General features: G+C 44.1%; 1 protein-coding gene across 2 annotated transcripts in view; it reads right to left on the bottom strand.

The window, feature by feature from the left end:
• Positions 1 to 22,229, bottom strand: part of KALRN (kalirin RhoGEF kinase) — a 504,478-nt gene that overhangs the window by 330,619 nt on the left and 151,630 nt on the right. For both annotated transcript variants that reach the window (XM_027637175.1, XM_027637176.1), the window contains exons 3-4: positions 10,996 to 11,070; positions 1,897 to 2,011 (exon numbers count right to left, since the gene is read on the bottom strand). In XM_027637175.1, coding sequence (XP_027492976.1) covers positions 1,897 to 2,011; positions 10,996 to 11,070 — 190 coding nt within the window. The remainder of the gene's footprint in view (positions 1 to 1,896; positions 2,012 to 10,995; positions 11,071 to 22,229) is intronic.

The raw sequence follows: 22,229 nt of genomic DNA, 5'->3' as shown, positions 1-22,229 counted from the left end.
TCTGAATGGGTGGTTGTATCACAGAGGAAGAAATGTTCTCTGATCCTCCAAAGGCTTCACACATCAGGGTAGGATAAGGCTTTGCAGTGGGGACCGGTGGGGGTAAAGCTTTTTTAATGTTTCTAGAAAGACGGGCAGCTAGGTCTTGTATTGGCTCCTTCAGCATGCACCTCTGACCCTACTGTCTGCATCAGCAGAGAAAAATCACTGCTGCACTAATCCAGAGCAAGGCAACCAAAAGCAGCATCAAAGACTGAGTTAATCAATTTAGTTGTGTGAGTGGGGAGCAGAAGGGATGTATCTTGCTATTGCTGCCACCTCCATGAGGGAAAAGCAATTAATAAAAAAGGTTGACATGTCAGAAGGTCATTTTTGCTCTACAATTGCTTGCAACCTCAAGCAATGTCATATCTTCATACTTGCAACTATGCAAAGAAATGATAAGATGTAAGGGAGCACTTTCATTACTGCAGCAGCTGGAGGGGGATTGTCAAGCCCCGGGACATGCACTCCTAGGGAGTGACCTACTGCTCTCCCAGCCCCACAGCATGTCTGTACTCTCTCTCACAATATGGTCAAAAATAGAGCTGGCTAGAGGACAAAAGGGGAGTGGTGGGGAGAAAAGCAAACAGATTCAGAGATTCAACTACTAACAAAACCTTGATGACCGAAAGTTCAACACAGCAAAAAGTTAATCACCAGAGGACTTATGACATCCAGGGAACAAGCACTGTCAGATCTGGCACACGCAGCTGCTTTTGCCACTCACTCTGCAGCCGAGTGATGAGTCTCCAGAGAACCCTTACCCCTCTTCCATACCAAACACGACCTTTGTTCTCTGCACATTGCATGTGTGACCTGAGACCCTTACCTCCTGACTTCCAGATGCAGCCAATTCCTTTGCCTTTCATGTCCTAACTTCACACTCATTGCAAAAACACGAGCACTGCTTAACAGTGGCTTTAAAAGAGAAGTTGCTCCTGGGTGGCACAGGGTGTGTTATGGCAACCCTGAGTGTCCCTTCTCAGCCCCTTACCTGCCTGGGGCTAACATTCATCTCAATAGTCAATGCAGTAGTTACTGGGCAAGGATATTTGGCAAGCTTAAAATCAGGAAAAGGAAGCTGGATGAGGGCATTCATAGCCTCATAACCCCTGAGGCTGGATCAGAAATACTTGCCTGTGCACTGAGCCCTATAAATGGTCTCCCAAAGCCTGCAAAGATAAACATGCTCTGGCAACGCACCTTTCCACCAGCATCCCTGGGAAAAGGATGGGGACCTACTTGTTGGAGGAGAGCCACAGGGACCAATGTGGAGAAAGGTGCTGGTTTACATTCAGAACAATTTGAAATGGCTTTCTTTGAAAACTTCCCCTTAAGTCCACCTGTGTTTCCTCCCCAGTCTGGAGAAATCTCCGGGAAGTGCGGGAGCAGGAAAATCTACCTCCTTGTACAGGCGCATTCTCCTCCCAAGCAACTACAGTCCCCTTCCCCAGCTCTCCTGAACCTCCCACAAGGTATTAGAAAGCAACGACAAGACAGCAGGTTCTCTCCAGCTTGCTATATTTAACTGCAGGCCTCTGAGCACTCTCCTCCTTTGCAATCCTCTAAAACAGTTGCACAGAAACACAGGGAATGAGAGATGCTTCTCGCTGCTGTGACGAGCCAGGAGCCTGGGTTTGCTCACACTGCCTCCGCTGTGGAGCTCCTGCATTGCCACGTGTGCGATAAAAACCACCGGGGTGTACACAGGAGGAGGAAGGGAACACTTTTGTCCCTCCACCCCAAGAACTCAAGGTACTAAATGTTCATACTTGGAAAGCAGCAACTGCCAAGAACAAGTTCCCCACCCACCCATCCACCCTAAGCTTTGAAGTGTTTTCTTTCTAGCTTTACCTTGGCACGCTGGCCAAATAAGTCACAAGTTTCCGAAGGTCTTCCTGCCTTATTCTGTCATGATTGCTGCGGGCTGGGAAGGTCAAGACAGGACCACCTCGTTTATCACGGCCACCTGTGGAAAATAAAGGATTGTTAGAAAATCAGGCAGGAAGCACATGTCAAAAAAACTATGTGCACTGAATTGATAAACATAAATTACAGCACATTCAAGAGTCCATGCACTCTTTGTAGCTTTTAGGCTTGCCTAATTGAGGAAGACAGGCTTGCATTTGCTGGAGCTCCAAAGGGGAAGATATATATTAAAAAAAAAAAGCCCACACTAGGAAAATTGCTACTAGCATTTCTTCTTTCACCTAATCCCATCAAATCTAATATATCTGCCAATCCAAGCAGGCAAAGCTAATGAAATCCTACTGTGGGGATAGTTTTAGACTGGTCAACATCAGGAAAGTGAAAGCATTTTTCACTGTTGCTCAGTGTGTTGCACAGTTCATTCCAAGATAGTTTACAACGTCCTGCCAGGTTGAAGGGATGTATCCCAGTAAAGTTTATGCAGTACAACATTCTAATCTATCAGATAATTCATTAAAATCAAAATTTTGAGTACAAGTTCATGCCTCTTATGCTTTCTATTTAGAAAGTTGTTGGCAATCAGAATAATCTTTTAGTTTGTTTTTTTTTCTGTAGGTTTCCTGTCTTAAAATCCACTCCCTTTAAACTGCCAGTGTTTGGCACTCAGTCTTTTACAGCAATTGTCTAAAGGCTTAGCCATAAAGGAATGACTCTACTCTGAACTATATAGTCACAAGTACAGGCATGAATACAATCTATTCTACTGCACCTTATTTTATTCTCTCCTGTGACTAAAGTTTAAGAAGCTTGAAACTGAAGTCTAATGCCTTATTCAATGTTTAGTTCTTTCTTCACATATTATCTCAGGAATTTTTCCAGGAATTGTGTGTTTCTACATACCTGTTTGCACTGTTATCTAGGAAAAAGCCACAGCAAAACTACAGCTCAAAAAGCTACCGTGGAACTGCAATGACTTCACAAACAAGCTGTAAAAATGCAGATGAATTTGCACTAAAAGTGTAATCCCTTTACCAGAAATATCACTCCTGAGAAAGGAAAATCACGTGCTTCTCTGAGCTAATTTACTTGGCCAACAAGAAGAAAAGGCTACACAAGGACATGCACATCTCCAGCATTGATCCATGTTGCACTGCCCCATGCAGAACTCAGGGCATCTGAAGTCTGTGCTACTGGAACAGTCTTGTTAGTATTTAAACATTTTCTTAAAATACAGATTTTTTTTTTTTTAATTGCTAAGACCTGTCTAAGGAGTCTTTTACAGTGCTGCTGCCTGTACCAGACAAAATCTGTTACACAAACTTCATCTATACTGATAGAGATGCCACTGGTACCCCGTGTTACAGTTCATCAGTCCACATTCCCACGGTTTCCAATGGATGCAATGTACCTGAAAGGCTACTACACTGTGAAACTCTCCATTGGAACCAGGTCACATCTGATTTGTCCAGAGATAAAAATGGAGAGGAAAGCAAGAGATGTCATCCTTATTTTGATCCCACATGTAGACAGGGGTACACATGGAGAAAAAAACTGTCCTGCCTAATCTCACCCCAAATCTCTGTGCCTGTTGTTTGCCTTTGGCTTCACACCGTGAAGGTGAGAAAGGTCCATTGGAATCCAGTGTCACCTTGGCTGATCCATGTCTCTGCCACACAGCATGAAAATGAGGGTGTAATGTAAAAAGGATTCAATTTACAAAGAAATAAGCTCATTTAAATTTTCAGACCTTTTTATGAAAAAGCTTCCCATTTTAAGTACATTTTCCCTTTGTTGAGATTATTTCACACACCACACCAGTGCCAAAGCCATTATATCACGCACGATGTGTCCAACAGAAAAGCAAGCCAGCCTATAGAATGGCAAACCAGTACAGGAACTAAAGCTGGAGGGAAATATTTTTTCAACACAGGAAGCTTTTCAAGGTTTTGAAAAATTTCCCATCATATCAAGATGTAACTAAGGCTTTCAAAAGCTTCCAGATACTCACTGAAGCAGAGACCTTAACTTGAACTGCATCCCAGAAGATCATGCTACCCTCTACACTGTCAGGCTCCCTCTGTTTCTTCATTCCCAATTATTTAAATATTTGTACAACTTGAAAAAGCACTAAGAGATGAGATGAGGAGACATCCAACCCCACAGTTATAATCCTCCCCCAGGATATGAAACACTTGTAAAGGGCCATGAGCTTCCCAATCAGCCCTAATCACTTTGATGCTGCCCATTCACCTTCACCTAGTAAACCAAAAATCATGTTTCTGGAACCCTTTTGACACCTACAGTTCCACCAAAGTGAGCTCTGCAGAATAAATAAATAATTTTTAAAAATTATCTAAGTTCTGGTAAGCTGAAAAAGTGAGAAAACTCTTGACCATTTTACTAATGGTAACACAAGGATTTCAGCTACAGAAAAGGAAACAGGATCCAGAACACTCCCGTCATGTCTTTGCTTCAGGATGAAAACTGTCCTCACGGGAGCAGGATAAATAAGGCTCAGGCACAGGGTCAGAAGTTACCAGGACAGACTGGGGAAAATGGGTTAATTCTCATTGGAGAAGGAAGGTTACATGATGACCCAGTTGGAGGTTTCTGGATGATGGAAGGATAAATAAGTGCCTGGGTTGATTCATTCTAGTCTTACAGCACAGAAAAACAATGAGACATGGGGCAAATCTCAAGATAAATGAGGTTTAGAAACAAATGTTTCTCATTTGTGATAAAAGTACTGCTCTATGCTTTGAGCAGTAGGGTGAAATTATTATTACAAGTGCATCATACATATTAGAATCCTTCAGTTGCTTCCAAATTATTCAGTTCAACTCAAGCCAATCCCAATTATTGAGAAAGCCCTATTTTTTATGAATGCCTGCATAATTTATGATTTTATCAAGAGCCTGTATGAAGAAACATCAGATTTCTTCCAGAACAAACCATGGTATGTTTAATTCACCATAAGGCTTACAGTTACAGATTTCAGTAACTGTGGTTTACTCCTCTAAATACTGATAATATGTACCTTTCTTGTTGCACTTTATAACCAAAAATGTCAGCTTTTCTAGGCAAACTTCAGACACCAAACATATCTATATTAGGACACCCATCTGCCCTAACAGAGTCTCTGGACAGGTAGCAACAGGCACTAATAAAGAAGAAAATCTTTTGGCATCAGCTGTATAGGGAGCTTATATTGATCCTTTTCTTTATTATTATCTTTTTACTGAGGGGAATAGTGAAGTACAGAGAGAGGGGAAGAAATTCAGCCGAGATCCCACAGCAAGTTCACTTGAAGAACCAGTAGAAATGAGGTTTTCTGACTTGGCCCACTATGTTAGAACTTCATAGTGCTTGAAACTGTCTGTGCTTGTCAGTAATCCACTCGAGGAGGCTAATCTTGCCCCAAGTCAGCCATGATCTCAACATCAATTGTATATGAACAGTCTTCAAAGAGCTACTCAGCACATTGTTTTAAGAGAAAACAAAAAGTAGAAGGAAGTAAAGAGTTTCAATTGCTTTAATCAATATGTCCCATCTCCTGTCTCCCCCTGGACTCACAGACATGAGATGCAATAATCAAACATGTCATTAGGTTTGTTAATTACAGTTATTAAATGCTAAAACAAAGAGCTGATAATTTCTTATTGGTTTTCAAGGTGAGTTTTCATGGGCTTTGCTCTGATTTAGAGAGGCAAACAGATGGTCTGGTTATTAGTGCTCTGGAAAAAAAGAGTTAGAAAAACACATGTTCTTCAGGGCACAGAGTACACTGAGAACAAATATTTAGCCATATATGTCTTGCATTTCTTCTACAGAAATGCTTTGTTGATGGCCTTGCCAGTCAGTGGCTTCCTTGCTGATTCTTCCCATCTTCCTTTCTTCTGGCCTATATGAACCCATTGCTAAAGTCAGCACTTATTCCCAGAAATAGAATTACATAATTTTTCCTCCACAAATCATACAGGGGATATTGCAGTGATGGCACAAGGAGTTGTGACGCACACCCCATTAAAAGAAAATATTGAAGAAAACTCAGAAGACCTGGATAGAAGCAGGCTGCATAGTCAGCGGGCTTCTGATGACCACTCACCTAGTCAAGCGTGCACCCAAGGGGAAGGAGACTCCAGCAACAAGATCCTTGTCCTAGCAGCTGCCCGAATTGATATCTTAACCCTCTTAGTGGTAGGCCCAAATGTTTCTGCCTGTGGTGGCCCCAGGTGCCCACAGGTAAGCCAAGATGTTGCCCAACCCTGAGTGTTGCTGCTACGAACTTTCTCTACTGGCCTTACCAATCTCAAGTCCTGAGGCACATTCATCCCCATTAACACAAAAAGCTGGAATTCCAACTATGGCTAGTCCTGTTTAGGACAGGAAATTATCAGTTTCCGTTAATGCAGACTCCTTGTATAAAGCAGATAATGATCTTATCAAGCTCTGTTTTCAAGCTCCATCTCTCCACTTCTATCAGCCATTCTAACACAGTACCTTACCTGCTTGTAGTGACCCATATTTAAGGGTTCCAAACCATCTACTTCCTTCTTCACTCTTTTTATAAGCATAAATTCACAAGGATTAACCAGAGACTCAGAGAAACATCCCCACAGACAAGGCTCCCCAGTACCTTGTCTAATGTTCTGCAGCACACTGGGAACGGAAACGGGAGCAGCACACAGTGTCTCCGGCCCCTGTTCAGATGTCTCTGCAGTTCAAATGAACACGCTGCTTCATCTGACCCTGCAGATCATATGCTGATCCATCTTGAGGTTGCAGACTCTGCTGAGACCGTAAGTGAGTTTCCAGAGGAGTTGAAATAATCCTCAACGGGTATTTCACTCCAAAATGTGGTGAAAAAATGAATGAAAATGAAGAGAACTAGGAGACAGAAGGAGCTCAGCTGATGTCAGGCACTTCAATGCAATGATAAACAATACACTCTGGATTTCTAAATCTAATTGACAGACTTCCTAGGAAAGGAAAGTATCAAGGAATTGGTATCCAGTCTTAAAATAACATTCCTTTCCCTGCCACAGCTGAGCTGTGTGTGACTGCTTGTCACTAGACCTCCTCTGAACAAATTTCTACACTAAAAATCCTCCACCTTCAAAATGGACTGTCTTGCATGGGTCATATACAGGACTATCTGTGTGACCGCCCTCAAGTTCAGTTGGTTCCAACACAGGTGATTCTAGTGCAACTGTGATGAAATATAAGCTCCCACAACAAGCCCACCTGCCAATTAACACAGCTGCGGTGCAGTCACCAGAATCCCATATCCCAAAGTTAATTACCTGAATCAAATCCTAATAGCAAACACCGGCTTATTACACACTTCTGCCGTGTGCTGTTGGTTCCTCAGTGCTCAGCCACCCTCTCAGACACCTGGCCAGCCTCCTCCTTTGTACTCCTGCCTTGGCAGATGAGCCGAGGTGACAGGTGGGAGCCCACACACCACCGCTCTTCTGAGCCCTCGAGAGAGCAGAAGGACTGCGAAGGATCCTGAGAAACTCTTCTGGGTGGGATGGGGGAAATGCTTTCAGCGAGACCCATGACATTAGTCAACAAAGAAGCTTTTTATAGCCTAAGTGCATTAAAAGCTTCATACATGGGAAAGGAACATGGCAACACATTCCCCTCCCTCTCCTGAGAGCCTCATACTCTTCCTTCTGCATTGCACTGATCAATAGGAAATCTCCTATAAATACAATCAAGCAGCTGAACAACGCCTCAAATTACACTACTCTTCTAAAACAGCGTCTGTGTTTCCCAAGAAAGACTATAAGACCAGTTTCCAAAATATTTCACCACCTCTCACTGAAAAAAACCACCTAAAATAATCTACAATCTGTTTTATTTCCTCTCCTCGGTGTTCATCTCCTTCTCAGAACACAAAAATGAGTCTCTGGCCTGTAACTCACTCACTAATGGTTCCCAAAGCCTTTTCATTGCTGGAAGCAACACAGTGAACCACCCAGGCAAAGCCAAGATTTTATTGGGGTTTAGACAACAAACAGGTGGCCAAAGCCACGCCCCTGCCAACCCCCTGCTTAATCTGCTTCCAGGAGGTCAGCGATGGAAGTAATCAGATGGCAATGGTCTGGACGTGCTGCCTCTGCGACTGCTCAGTCCATCACTCAGAATGTGAGTTATGGAATGGGATTTTCAGGTGCTGTTTAGGCACACAGATGAACTCTGGGTTCAGTCTAGCTCATGCATGAGATCACTGGAAGAAATCAAGAACCAGTTCCAGGAAAAAATCCCGATATTATCCACCATCCCTTAACTCTCCCACAGCGCAGGGATGCAGATACAGAGCCTGCTGCTCGCTGCCAGCTGAGTCAGCCAAGGGGAAGTGCCAGGCACAGAGCCCCAGACAGCACTTAGGCTGGATGAATCCATGCCCAGCTAGTTAGAGTTGTATGTCAACTCTGAAATTAAGTGCCCTTGTGAAAGCCTGAGTGCTCCTCTGAGATGACACGGCTGTGCAGGCAGGTCCTGCTGTGCCTGCTCCGGAGCAGGCAGCAGCCGCTCTCCCTTCGCTGCCTGTTCTGCCCTGTTGCTCTGCAGGGTTCAGGTGTGGAGCATCCACCACACTGAAACACAAAGAGTGGTGTATCCCCTCCCTGAGGGGTCTTGTGTGTTCTCTGCAATTTTCCTGTGGAATCATGGACTAAGAAACCAGCTGGTGAGGCATAGCTGATGGGAAAAGAAATAAACTATGTAACTGAGAGGTTCAGCTGAGAGTTTTTGTGTGTGCTGATAAATTCTGCTGGTGTAAGGAGAGCCCCCTCAACAACTTTACTATACTGTTATCGTTAAAATTAACTGTAGCATTAAAATCTGAAGAAGACTCAATAAAATTCCTTTTCCTCAAGGAAGCTTGATTAAAACACAATGTGCTCTCAGAGTCTGTGCTAACTACAACTTTTTTTTTTATCTTGCAAAGTCCAACTATTTGATTTTTCTATTTTGCAAACATTCTGTGCTCAAAGCATACTCTACAAAATTATTCCATTTTAAGTAAAAAGAACTCAGCCATCAGTTGAAATGCTCAAACCTTTTCTTAATCTGCTTTATTACAACCCAGGGGAAGACTGGGTAGTACTTACACTCTGGGCTGGAAGGTGATACTGGGGCTGTTGCAGTGGGACACCAGAATCTCAAAGTGTTCTGCCTGCAAAGGCCTCTGGCAACTGTTGGCTGTATTCATTGCATTTGGAGACCATGAAGAGGAGGTGTAAATCCTAGGACATCTAGCTGTGTCAGGAACAGCACATTTTGAGCAGATCCAAGTCTGGAGGCTGGTGAGTCTATAAGGAGCAAGCTGTACCCTGCCTGCAGCTGATCATGGTGCGAAACCCCAGGAGATCATGTTGGAGCTGCTTATTTAACACCCTTTCCCACCCAAAGGCAAGCTTGGCCCAGAACAGTGTCTAATGAGCTGATGATTTGGTGTGAGACCCTCTGGCTCACAGTAGAACACAGGCACCATCAGTGCAAGGGACTATATAAACAATCCAGACAGGTTGTCGTTATTAAATATTCCATGAATTACCAAATGATCCTGCAGTCATTTCCATGCAAAGCAACAGCAGGAGCCAAGAACTAAATTGCAGTACAGTCCCTGCATAAATTCCTCCCCTTCACCTCCCCAGAGCACCCAGTTCAGCTTTTGTGTCACAAACAAGGGTGCAGGTACACTGTGTTTTTACGACTGTAAAAACTTCGGAGCAGTGAAAGCCAACAACCACATAAAACATTTCAGGACATTCAGAAGGAGATTTCAGTGTAAGATAAAGTACTCCTGCATGTGAGGACTGTTGGGATAATCTTGGGTTTCCATATGAGGCTTTTGGTGTTTCAGAAACTTCCCTCAAACTCCTGGATTTTCATGTTGTTGATGAGAAGGTTTAGCTTTTATAGGGCCAGAAATTGTTTGCCCAAGTCACTGCTGGACTCATGATCCCTGGACTATTTAGCTGTTGCTACATGGAAAAACATCTCACACCAACCATTAGTCAAGGCAAAAGCTTTTCCTGCCTGGACAGCATCTCCATGGCTCAGAAGGGTGATGAGCCCCATCCTCATGGGCCTGACTCCACATCTGGGGAGAGAGCCAAGGAGGAAGAGTCTGGGCACCAAACAGCCTTGCTGCTCCTCTCCTCCCTTCTGCAGTCAGCATTACTGTGGAGATGAAGGAAACAAAAAACAAAAACTGCAAACAAGGGGAGCTGGCTATTCTTGATGCAGGTTTTTTCACTGTAAGCAGCCTGAGTGGTTTGCAATCATAGAAACGCTGCCACTGGAAATACCCTGGGTTTATGCTGCCAGTTTGAGTGACTTCATGCAAGATTATGATTGCTTCAGACTTTCTCTTCCCCCTCTCACTGACAAGTTGTAATTCATGCCAGAAACACTATCATCCAAGCTATTCTCAAAGCCTTTTCCATATTGTTTAGTCCTCATCCACCCCCAGGTCCTTGAGATTTGTCTCCTGAATGAAGGCTGTAAATCTTTGTACAGGGTGGCAGGAGAGCTTTGAGCATCTGAGTTGTTATGCAAATGCAGCATCAATGGTACTTTTAACTGCAAGTTGATTGGGATTGTAAATGGAACACCAGTGATTTATGGGTCAGAGTGCTGCCTACAAATAGGAATTAATGCTATTCACTGACCTTGAAACCAAAGCAGGATCCCTGAACTGCCCTGAATGCTGAGACAGCCCACATCTAGGCTGGAGCTGAGAAGCTCCATTTCATCCTACCTGTGCTGCCCATTTACCTGTTCCTCAGAATATGAAGAAAATCAATATGGGCCAATTTCCAATGCTCTGAGTATTACTGGATAGCCCTGTTCCATATACAGTCCTTTTGTTAGCAGAAGAGGAAATTTAAGTACTACCAAGGCCAAAACCTGAAGCTGGTCCCTCATGACTTTGCAGCGCCATAAGGACCAGGATGTGGCAGACAGTGTTCATGCTGAGCTGGAGGGATCAAGAAAATAAGTGCTCACCTGACACAAAGGCCACTTTCTCCTTCAGTATAGGAAGGACATCAGCAGCTTTTAAACCATCATTTCGAAAAGAACCTGAAAAACAGAGAAAAACAGGAAAGCCACATTAATAGGAAGTATGCCCTTGCTCCCAGCTTCATGGACATGCCATGTTTTTCAAAATCAGACTGGAGAAAGTCTATAAATTACATAAAAGCACCAACAAATGGACCCAAATGGCTGATACACCAACAGCATTAATATCAATAGAGATATGTTTGTAAAAAAAAAATACAGAGAATCAGCTCACCATTCTAGCCTTCAGAAGTTCTGAAAGGTTAACAAATTTCCCACCAAGTAACCAGATTTATCCCTGCTGCATTTTTCAAGACCATACTATCAAGCCTGGGAGATGCCCAGCTTGCACACCAAGCAAGGAGCCTTCTCCCTTCACCGTTCTCAACACACTCCAAGCAAAATGGCAGGGAACATTGCAGCTCATACACATCCATCTGGCATCAGCCCTTGAGATAGATTTGCACAGAGACTGGCTTAAATAAGGCTTTTCCCCTTTCCCCCTTTCTGCTGTACATAGCACAGTTGGAGATGGAACATCTCCAGGTATGGACTGTGGTCAGAGGGAGGACATGCTCCTGATGAGTTTTCCCTGGGTAAGGAGCAGTTTGAAGCCACAACACAACCTCATGTAATTCATGCTGTTTGATTACATGTTAAGTGTACCTGCACAGACCATTTGCCTTCCCTGCAGTGCCAAATTATTTCATGTCTCCTAAAATTTCACCAAAGAAATCACAGATTTTTACTCTCCTGGAAGCCTCGGAAAAAGAACTGCTGACAGTTTCAGGCACCAGCAGCATCTTTCTGTTTGCAAAAGCCCAGCAGTAATGGATAACCCCAGAGCAAGCTGGACACTGCTACTCCATCAGTGCAATTACAAAACAAAAGGTGGGTTTGAAGGACATCTTTGTAGTTACTCTGAAAAATAAGTCATCCATCACTGGGTAGTGAATACCCATCATGACAAGTGATCTTCCATATGGCCTTAAATCTATTCCAGCTCACCGAAGAATATAACACATTTGAAACCCTGTATTTTTACTTTCTGCCTTTCACAGGCAGGCAGATCGTCTGAAATGGTACCAGGGAAAGAAAGTCTTCTCACTAAGCAGCTTTCTAGAGACAAGGCAACATTGCTGCAGCCATCACACCCTCCTTGCTGAACACAGCAAATGATACCTGAACATTTGGGACTGAAAGTGGGACTGAGGATAAAAGTACCCCCTATTACTTCCAACATGCAGCTTGCAAAAGTTCAGTGGTTTGATCCATGCAGACATTTGGAACAGGATGAAGACTGTAAAAGCCATTTTCACCTGCAGCTGAACTACAAGTGTTAGTATTATTAGGGCTGAGTTACTGTTAATGGCAAATGAGGCAGCACTTGCCATTCACAGTCAGATTGTGCAACAAGACTGTCTCATACATGTAAACATGTCCATCACCGGTGACCAAAGGCTACAGCTACCTCTGTGTGTCCCTGAATGCTCTCATGTGTCACCTCTGTGGCACTCAGTTCCAAAAGATGCACAAGTTGACCAGTAAGCTAGTGAAAATTAGCAGACAAAGGAGTGAGGTAATTCAATGAAAAGCCAAGGCCAATGTAGCTGCATTTTGAACAGCCACCAGAGCACGGTCCTGAGGGACACCTAAAGAGTGCATTGTATTAGTAAAGTGTTTTGGGACCAAGCACAAGAGTCCTGGTTGCTGAAGTCTTTCTGTAATCAAGTAAGCATGACTTTGTGCACTCTGTGTTAAATATAGGAGGCTTTGCTATTAACTTATCCTCCGAACAAGAATAACGTCTCAGATCCCTGGCTGTGGCTAGCTCTCACATCAAAGGTAGGAACTTGTCAGCCACAGGCAATGTTTGGAGTTTAAGGCAGCTTTATATATAAGCATCTCATCCAACTGTGGAGCAAACAAGAACAGCCAATGTGCTAGGCACATCACAGGGTGTTGAAGACACTCAAATGGAGTAGTGGGCCAAACTTATCCAGCTGCATGTTCAGGAGTGTCAGTGCAAGTTGATTTTTGGCCAATATTTATTAAATTTTTCAGGGAAATGGCAAAGTCAATTCTTAGGCACTTAACTATGCAGCAGACACAGACACTACACAACTGAGATCTTAATGAACATTAGAAAAAAAGTCAGTGGGTGTATGTAGAGCACATAACAAGGACTGCTTAGCAAAAGCCCACTATATTGAGGGCTGAAGGACAATTTCAGACACTCTTCTACAAGGAAGGGCTGCAAATCATGAAGGTAATGTGCATGGAGGCCAGGAGAGAAATGTGTGACTTTAAAAGATGGTCACCTCCTGAGCTGTAGCAGGGCAGGCTGCAGGCAAGGGGCTCTCTGCTAACAGCCCCAATGTCCTGACTGTGCACAGGAGAGGCAAGAGAAGACTTGAAAGGAGACAGTGCTGCCAGAAGGTACTTTCCCCCTTCTTAGTATCACTCAGGATAGGTCAGACCTGCTCCAACACGATGAATGAATTAGAAAACTGTGAGCCCATCCTACAGCCAGAGAATAAACAAAAAGCCCCAAGATCTGCAAAACTTCCCTCAGGATGAGGAAGGAAACTCCTGAAGGCAGATCAGTGCCTGAAGCAATGCCCTCACTCTGGATCATGTTTGTGCTCAACCAAGTGGCAGCTCATGACCCCCAGATGAGGCCATGGCCACTGCTTTCAGAGGTCATTCCTGTTCCTGACAAAATCCTTGTGTTAGAGGCTACACCTCAGCACATGCTATGAGGTTTTCCAGCAAGGGCTAGGGGAAGGTATACATAAATGGGAAAACCTGTGGCTCTAATAAGGACCCCGAAACCAACAGTAAATCTGTCTCCAGGAGGGTCCAGTGTAGCAACTATTCATTCCCCAGCTCGTAAGTTATTATAAGCATATCCTTAAAAATGCTTATTTTCATCCTATTCCCCAGCTGTTTCTAATACATTTGGTTTGCTTGTTGACGTGCTGGATCCAAGGCCATGTCTGCACAGCACCATCTGATTTTGGCTGCAGAGCCCCATGTACACCAAGGCTGTACTTTGTATCCTGCCCTACTCCTCCCTGCTACCCCTCTAAGACCCAAGCCCTCCTGCAGTAGACAGGCAGAGGACAGAGATATGAAGAAGGGGCAGGCTGGACACTGAGGCATTCTCCCCATTGTCCCGGTATTTGTTTGCGGGTTCACCACCCTCATAAGCATGGAACTACACAACAGTGTGCCTCTTGCTTTCTCCCAACAGGTCTCACCAAGAGCTGCCAAGACATCTGAATATTGCAATCTCCTCTTTACCAAAAGAGAGACACAGAGAGCACAGTGCTGTAACTCAGTCACCCTACAACACCTCACACCTCCTTCCTGTCCTGGCTTAGTGTGCCATCCACATAACAGGGACACCACAACTGGCCACAAACTTGTATTACTCCAGTGACACAAGAAGAGAGCACACCATGTGAGCTTGAGCAGCTGACAGCATAACGTGTTCTTGTAAACTTGGAAGCACTGAAAAATTAAAAGAGTGGATCCTCAGCATGGCTGAGTCACATGTGAGGGCAGAGCAGCATCACACATGCACAGTCCATTTCCCAGCAGGGATTCCCTGGGTGGTAGAAGCAGCTCACTGTTTTAGATGACATGCTGTAATGAGAAGCCAGATGGGTGAGACGAGAAGCTTAAGGCATGCTTCCATGTTAAATGTAGCAATCCTGAAACTGAGAAAATTCCTTTTTCCCCTGTACAAATGCCCCAGTTGGCCTGGGGAACTCAGCTGCTGCAGGACATGGAGGTCAGCAGCTCAAGGGGCTTCCTGAACAGGTTGGAGATCTGCAAACAACAATCTCCAGGGAACTGTGAAGATTAATAAAATAAGCAAGAGTTTTGAAAAGAATGTAAGCCTACAGACTTTGAAGTGAAAGCCAAGCTCTAACTATTGGAATGAAATATAAATTATGCCTGGAGAGAACTCTGTGAGCTCTCAGATTGCTTTCTCTAAGCAGAGTGCAGGGCCTCTGTTGGAGACACGGTCTGGGGCTAGATGGAGCAATGATCTGCTCCAGAGTGGCTTTTCCTAGAAAAGCTTCAGTTCTAGTCTGAAAAATGCAGCTCTTGGCTTCAAATAAAGATCAGCTGCTGAAAATATGGAAATACTTTCTATACTTAAAAAAAGTATGCGTAGGCAAGAAGAAGGCCTCCTGTCAGAGCACTGCATGGGGCTTAATCACTTGGCTCCTGATGCCTTCAGCAGGAGTTGTTCATCCCAAGTCCCATGCAATGTTTCAGGAGAGGCAGCCCACATTCTCATAGTTCTCAGAACAGATTTGACTATTTAAAAACTTTGGCACAAAGTTTCTTTAACCAAACAAAACTGAACTCCTTGGGCTTAAACCCATCCCTCGAGGAACTCCACTGGAGTTCAGTATGCAACAGTAGGATTAATCTGGTCCATATTTTCTTTCTTCTTCCCTCAGTAAAGGCCTTTCCTGTATTTCTACACCACCACCACCCCTCCCCTCCCAGTTTTGGGAGCAGTTACCTCCCAGGTTTATGATAGTCTAATTGCCTTCCTTTTTTTCCCCCTCAAAGTTTCAGTGGATTTTACTCATGTTTGCAGTATGGTGGCATCTTGGCTTTCTACAACATACAAACAGAAGGGATGTCTGATGTGAGCAGAGAGAGGCAGAACAAAAGAGACTTTATTGTTCCCATTGTAGCCTTTGCAAACTGAGACACAGAGAGATTGACTTGTCCTGTGTCAGACAGAAAGTTTGTGCAGAGCTGAACCCTCATTTCCCCAATGCTTCCCCAATGCTTTTCTCATACAAACATCCCTTTGTTTTCTGGCAGAATATAATCCTCCTTTTTCTTCTCTTTACACTTCTGGCTTCCTCCTCCTGCCCTTCTCTCTCCATTATTCTTTCCTTCTGCATTTCTGCCTCAAATATTTACTTTTTGTGTGTGATAAACCCTCTTTAACTCCTTCCTCCCCTTTCTGCAAGCTATTGTCTGTCCCCGCAGGGCTGTGAGCCTTCCCAGTTTGATGTCTCTGATTTTCCACAAGCCATGCAGAGGGGCTTAGCCAAGGGCTGCTGGGGCCTTTGCCACTGGGATTTTCTTGGCTGAGGCTCATTGGTTCAGAGGCAGAGAGGCCACAGCATGGCACAATCATTTGGTTGAATAGAAGCAACATGTGCTCCGGACTAGTATTTTAGCACCATCTGGCAGAGATAAATGGGGCTGGACACTCTGCATCTGCTGGTCGTTCTTCTGTGGACAACAGCCTGATCCCTGATGCAAAGAAAGAGCAATTTAGTGCCCCGAGCACCCCAGGAGCCCACGACGCTCTCCTGCATCGCTCGCTCGCTGCAGGCAGCAGAAGAGCAGGTTTTGATTTCACAGAGGGAGGAAGGAAGGATTGGATTGAATTGAATCTAAAGGCAGCACCAGACAGAAATACCACAAAATTAAGCTGTAAATATTATTACGAACTATTATTGAAGATTAACCCAGAGCTATATACTTCTCCTTAATAACCAATAAAGGTAATACCTGGTCTCAGAGGAAGCATTTAGGACTGCAGGTCAGAGTGTGGCAGGGACAGGGTGAAAGGCAGGTTGGACTAGCATCATAGCCCTGGGGCAAGGATGGCATCTGTGCCCCTCCATCCTCCATTCTCTTTCTCAAGCCACCAGATCAAGCATGCAGACTGACACACAGACTTGTGCCAGAGCTTCAGAAGTTGCAAGAACCATGGACAACAATTAGATGGTCTGCATAGAAGACTAATCCCAGTGCACCACATGCCACACTCTTTATCCCAGCTGGGACAGAAGTCATATGCATTACATTGCTGCATTTATTCTAAAATGAAAAGATAAACATTGGGTTTATACATAATACTTAGCCTCAGTCCATGACTAATATTATTTTCTCTGTTTCCTTACTCTGTCCTTCATTTTATTAATTATACACCATTACTGCTCACTGAAATATCCTTCTGATCACATCTATCAGGTGGCAGTACTACAGGTTACCTCTGCTTCCAAGTTTTGCCAGTGCATATCAGAGGTCCAGTTGCTTTTCTGCCACCTCTACACTGACAGGTTAGATCCTCTGAGTTCCCATTACTTGAATCCCTGCATAGGGAAAGCCACTGCCAGCACAGCTTCCCCCCCCTCCCCTGCCTGTAACACCGAGAGAGGCAGGGCTGGGGTTTGGGGGACCTTGCTAATTGCTAAGATTGTTATTCCTTCCACGAGGTACTTGACAGCAAGGAGCCTCCCAGCACAGCCTTCCAATGTCCACACATTTAAACAGTAGCCTCAGCTTGAAAGCTCGCCAAAGAATAGGCAAGGCCTCAAGAAAGATAGAGCCGCTTGCAGCAAGCATGCAAATTCATCAGCCTCTGAGCACGTGTGGCCTCTAATAAGCCGTGTTCGGCATCTGAAACCTAAAACGTCCCACCCTGTGCACACCACCTAAGCTGACAGCCAGGCTTTGCCTTTCAATAGATGGCACAAAACCATTCAAAGCCTCAGAAGGATACTGAATTTATGCACAATCTGCGGCCAAGGCTCTGCTTCAACTCTATCCATGGGGGATTTTAATAATTTCATTTTAAACATATACTAATAGAGATGCTAAGAGAATGCAATGACTGTGAGTCAATCTTGTACGTGTTTCCCTTTTATTTTCATGAGGACTTTGGAATCAGGCTGAGATCTTTCAGCTCCTACCCTTGGAAAAATAATTAGACGTTATAGGTAGCCCTGTGCATAGCACATCTGACTGCTAGTCAAAAGACTTGGCTCTATTTGTGGTTCTGCTCCTAAATTGCTTTATGATCCTGAACAAGCTGTTTTAACTGTGCCAGATCTTGGTTTCCCTCTCTACAGAACGGAAATAATGACTGCCCACATTAGTAAAGCACAGTCAGGTTCACAGACCTCAAAAGCACCTTACAAACGTGAATTAATTCTGCCTCAAAAAACCTCTCTGAGGCAGGGAACTGTTGCAGTGCACTTTTATAGATAGGCAAAAATGAGGCACTGACAGTAGGAAAGACTTGCTCTGGTGATCACAGAAAGGGCTTTTTGGGAAAAAAAATGGAGACGTTGGGAGAATTGGAAAAATTAGGTCATCTGACACAAAATCCTGTGTTTTATTTCTTAAGTGTGCAAGGGATAGATGTGCTGCCCCAGAGGGAAATAAGTATATTCAGCACCTTGAGCTTTTAGTCGTTAAGTGTCTTGCAATCTACAGATTTCTCTACACATCAGTGACCACCCAGACGCAGCAGACTTTTATGGTGTTAATAAACAGCTACGGGCCATTTGTAATCTGAAGTCACATTTTAGACATAGCCATGGTTTCTACACAGGCCTAGTGTGCATGAATATTTTCTTTTCATTTCACTCCCTTCTCAATTACAATTGGGTTCCTTATGGAAACATTCCTCAGAATTTTATAATCCCATAAAAAGTTTAGAACTGCTGATGGATTCCTGTAGGAAGGACGCAGGGCCCCAGTGAAGTTGCAGAAGCTGAGCACCCAGGGTCTCATCCTCTACTAAATTCTGTAGGTTAGAATAATTTCCTTTAACTGGCATTGGTTTAGTCAACAGGGTTTTCCCAAAAAACTGCAAAAGGGCATCTGCCAGCACCTGTCACACATCAGGGACGTGCTTAGGGTTTCCCGTCCGTCTCCCAGAAAGCCTCCCACTCACATCCCAGAGGTCCCAAGCCACCAGTAACTTCTCCAGGACAAAAAAAATAAAATAAAATATCTAATTATGTACAACATTGAGGAGACATTTAGCTGAAACGCCAGCCTTACAAAGGAACCATATGCCAGTGCCCCAAGTGTGCTTTGCAAACATCTGCCTCTCAGGGGATTTCATGCCAGACAGTAAGAAAGCAACTTTAATTAGAGGCCAATTGAGATCCTTTTCCCAAAACCTGTGACTTCCCTAGAAAAGAAAAAACATCCCAAACAAACAAAAATGTTTAAAAACATTCTGTACATTTTCTCTATTAATGCAGAGTTCTCTTTTTAATTTTTCTGACGGATTTTAACATGCCTCGTCTGAATGGATGCACAGGCTGACAAAGTTCCCATTGCCTTCAGAAGCATGGCTGTGTCTAGTACGAGTGTCAGAGTAGGTTTTAAATTAGTCATTTCTGACTGTGGTTCATTCGCCATTCACAAACTAGCACCTCGCTATTAATTAGGCTTACATTTCCTCCGTCTCACCTCGCCTCAAATCCCATCTGACCGCATACATTTCTGCCTTTGCTCATCTCCTTTGGTCCCTTTTCCTTTCTGTCAGGGCTTATGATTTCTGCTTGCAGCTATTGTGTCACCCTGGGAGGCTGATTTAAAAAAAAAAAAAAAAAGGAAGAAGAAAAAGAAAACCTAAATCCTCAATTCAAAGGGGAGTATTCCCTTCCTGTGCATGAATTCCCTGGTTAGGGATAAAGCGAGATCTATGCCCTAAGCTCTTGAAACAGGGCAGGCAAAAGTAGAAATCATCCCTGCAGAGGTGTACATGGGTCCCTGGTGGGATGGCAGAGGCTGTCCCCACCCCTAAGCAGGACACAGCTCATCCGGGAAAGGCAGTTGCAGGCCTCTAGGTGATGCATCTCTGGACAAAACCAACAAAACCAAGGCAGCAAAAACAGCAGCAAAAAGCACTCCAGGTGATGTCAGGCAGAGCACATCTCCTCAGGGGCACAGGGAAGGCTCAGGCTATGCTGCAATGCTGGGCTACTCCAACAGCCGCTCTGCAGCCCTTACCTGGCAAGCAGGACCTCCCTCCACACCCCATTCTTCTGCTCTTATTTCAGTTTCCCAGGGTCTACTCCTCTGCAAACCAATATAAAACCAACCACAGCCCACCAGCAGGGCCTGTACATAACCCACTTGCAGTTGACTTCAGGTTTCCCAGACCTCTTTCATAAAGCACTGAACTGTGAAGCGGCAGCGGCAGCAGCTCCTCTGAGGATCTCACCAGGAAATACTCTGGGTGTAACAGCAATTGCTTTAACTTCCCCAACAGCATCCTAAATCTAAACAAAACCAGGGCAAACATTTTACATACATCAGCTGGAGGGGGAGGGCAAGACACTCATAGGGCTAAATAATTTATCTGCCTCTCTTGCGGATGCTGACATTTTTGACACACATTAAACATTAATGAACATCATTTTATGGATGGCTGAGTCATGCCAGTCAATGGATAATCTCCTGCCTCTCCACCTGCCCCTTTCACCCTCATTTGGCTCCTATCGCAGAGCGCAGCCACTTGTAACTGTGCCCCCTGAAAGAAGCCGGGCTCCCCCAGATGCCAAAGGGCAGAGCAAAAGCACTGAGGGGGCGGAACAGACCCCAGTGAACACATGGATGAGAGCCCAGCCCACCGAGTCCTAACCCCACTGCTGTTAAATTCACAGACCTGCTGTTTTGTTAATTAGCTAACACGAGATGCTGTGAATCATTTTGGAAAGCAAATTACCTCCCTGATTTCCAAAAGCTTCCTAGCTGCATTTCTTTTTTAAACTTACTATTTTTTCCTTCTCTCAATGTATAAATGCCAATTAAATTACAGCCTGCCTCTGTTTAATCTAATGTTAGCCTACTCATATTTTCAGCTGCTCCCTGATGCCAGTTATGGCCCCTTATGCCCAAATCTCTTTAGCATGCTAGTATAAATGTTTATAGCCCTAAGACTTAGTGCTGTAAGAAGCTTGACATTTTTGTGCTAATAACCTGCGATGTTATTGTACTGTTGAATTCAAAAGGATCACCAGTGGGTTGAAAACACAGCTTCCCTTTAGTTTGTTGCAGCTAAGGACACATATAAAGAGATGACTGGGATTAAAGCCTTAAGAGCTGTCTGGATCTCTTCCTGGACAAGCAGTCCTAAAATTTGCTGAAATGATACTCACTAGAAGGCAGGGTTACAAAAAGTGACTGGGCAGGCTTCAAAGACAGAGGAGATGCATTTAATCTCATCTTACATATCACAGAATCATAGAATCATTTATGTTGGAAAAGACCTTTAAGATCATCAAGTCCAACTGTTAACCCAGCACTGCCAAGTCTACCACTAAAACCATTAGACTGTGATTCTGGGTAGCAGAGTTACCAGAAATAAGTTCTTCATCCCCAACATACCTTTCTTTATGGAACGGGCTAAAAGATTATCACCTAAACTCAGTAAATTGCCTTTTTTCACTAAGGGGGAGCTGCACAAATAACTGGCTACAGGTTAATGAGATCTGACTGATCTCCAGAGGGTGCAAGCTGCTGCTCTATAGATCCCTGACAGCTGGAGTCAAATGACCATCCAGCTCATCCCTGAAACACAGGGAAATAGTTTGGGGCCCCTCTTCCCAGCCCACTGCCAGGTTGCATTTTTTGCTTTCAACAGAGGTGACAGAAGTGCAATATATTGGCAATGATTTTTTAATTTCACAGACTGAACTATAAAATCCTTTTCCCACACACATTTTCCCTTCTTCTAAAGGGATTTTACTGGTTGGTGGTTTCACTGCGTAGCATGCTCTGCAAAAAATAGCAATTCTAGGCAGGAGGAAATCGTCACATGCAAAGTGTCAGTAATAGTCCACATAGTTCATTAGGAAGGTCTTCTAAAGATAGTGAAATTATACTTGGATCTGAGATGACTTACTGCACGCTGTAGGATTTTGCTGCAGGTGGCTGCCAAGCCTTCCTTGAATATAACACTGAGGAGTAGACCTCAATTTAAACCCAGCTCAGTCAACCAAAGGACATTCATTACCTTCAGTAAATAAGAGATGAAAGGAAAACACATCTTCTCCTTTCTCCCACATCTCCTACTCCAGGTGAGATTTCACTCCTCTGGCTGCAGCAGTTTTAATAACCCATTTTTATATTTTTCCCTGGCCACGAATCCATCCTGCATAAACATCTCATGCCAGGTATTCCTGCTCTCCCACACAAACATGTACCCACACACCTTCTCATATTTTGGTTCTGACTTCGCTGATAAAAGGACAGATCGTGTCCATGTTTCCAGCCTACAACTCAACCCAGGATTTCCACGACCTTTTCCTGCAAACTCCAGCTCTGCTGCTGGAATGACTCATCCATTATGTTAGTTGTTCAATAACTCTTAGGCACTACCA

Source organism: Corapipo altera, unplaced genomic scaffold, assembly GCF_003945725.1.
Source record: "Corapipo altera isolate COAL_440 unplaced genomic scaffold, ASM394572v1 45, whole genome shotgun sequence".
Classification (NCBI taxonomy): Eukaryota; Metazoa; Chordata; class Aves; order Passeriformes; family Pipridae; genus Corapipo; species Corapipo altera.
The sequence above is the reverse complement of the archived record's forward strand: the minus strand, read 5'-3'. Positions and strand labels throughout refer to the sequence as shown.